General features: G+C 12.6%; 1 protein-coding gene across 1 annotated transcript in view; it reads left to right on the forward strand.

Moving 5' to 3' along the window:
* The window catches only part of PRSY57_1236800 (rRNA processing WD-repeat protein, putative), a gene marked incomplete at both ends in the record, with an annotated part of 2493 nt that extends 2050 nt beyond the window's left edge, over nt 1–443 (forward strand). The window contains one exon of the mRNA XM_020115084.1: nt 324–443. Within this exon, the coding sequence (XP_019970237.1) occupies nt 324–443 (120 nt within the window). The remainder of the gene's footprint in view (nt 1–323) is intronic.
* Between the last annotated feature and the right edge of the window lie 863 nt (nt 444–1306).

Below are 1306 nucleotides of genomic sequence, written 5' to 3' on the forward strand. Positions count from 1 at the left end.
AAAAAAAATAAAAAAAAAAAATAAAAAAAAAAAATAAAAAAAAATAAATAAATAAAAAAAAATAAATAAATAAAAAAAAATAAATAAATAAAAAAAAATAAATAAATAAAAAAAAATAAATAAATAAAAAAAAATAAATGCAATATGAATATAAATACAAAATGTATATATTATAATATATATATGTCTTAGATAATTATGAGGATCGTTCCTTTTAAACAGCACAAAAATGTGTATCATCACATATAAGCATATATACATATATATATATATTTTTTCATTATGTTATATTTTATTTTCATTATATATATTTATTTTTTTAGAATTTATTTTATATGAAAGATAATGAAGATTGGCCCAATGTTGTCTTTCTGGGATGTGATAAATTATATGATTGGGATGTATTTGAATGTGAAGAAATAAAAAAATATTTCAATTTATAATTTAATATAATTTAATATAATTTAATTCAATTATTTGGTTATATTTTATTTTATTTTTTTTTTTTTGTGAATTTTTTTTTTTCAAAATTTAGTAGGAATTATTATATAATTAAATCATATAAATATATATATATATATATATATATATATTTATTTATTTATTCAATTATACATTTTCTTTACATATTTATGACGAACAATATTGTTTTATAAAACTATTTGAAAAAATTATGCTATTTGTAATTTTTTTCCCCCTTTTCTTTAATTTTATAATTTTCGAGGCTTAAAAAAAAGATATAATACGCAACATGCTTTTTAAAGTTAAATATAGACATTAAAACAAAAATATATATAAGTATACAACAAGTGGAAGAATATATATATATATATATATATATATATATATTAATCATTTAATATTTAACATATTTTTCTTATATAACCCTTTTTGAGTCTTTTACATTGCACACACATTTCTTTCCTTTTGAAAAAGTTTGTATGTGATGATATATGTTATGATGAAATTTTTATGGATGATTTTTATTCTAATATATATATATCTTTAATCGAGTATTACTACATAAATGTAAATAATAGTAAACATTTATAAATGTATACATATATATATATATATATTATATATATTATTTACGCGTAATAATATTGTTACATAAAATCTAAATAAAAAAAAAAAAAAAAAAAAAAAAAAAAAAAATTTTTTTATGTTTTTTAAAAATTTATTTTTAAAATTAAGTGAAAAAAAAAAAAAATTATTTTTTTTTATTTTTTTAAAAAATAAATAATATTTTTTTTAAAAAAAAAAAAAAAAAAAAAAATAAAATATATATATATATAAAAAAAAT

The sequence above is a fragment of the Plasmodium reichenowi genome, chromosome 12 (genome assembly GCF_001601855.1).
Source record: "Plasmodium reichenowi strain SY57 chromosome 12, whole genome shotgun sequence".
In the NCBI taxonomy this organism is placed as follows: Eukaryota; Apicomplexa; class Aconoidasida; order Haemosporida; family Plasmodiidae; genus Plasmodium; species Plasmodium reichenowi.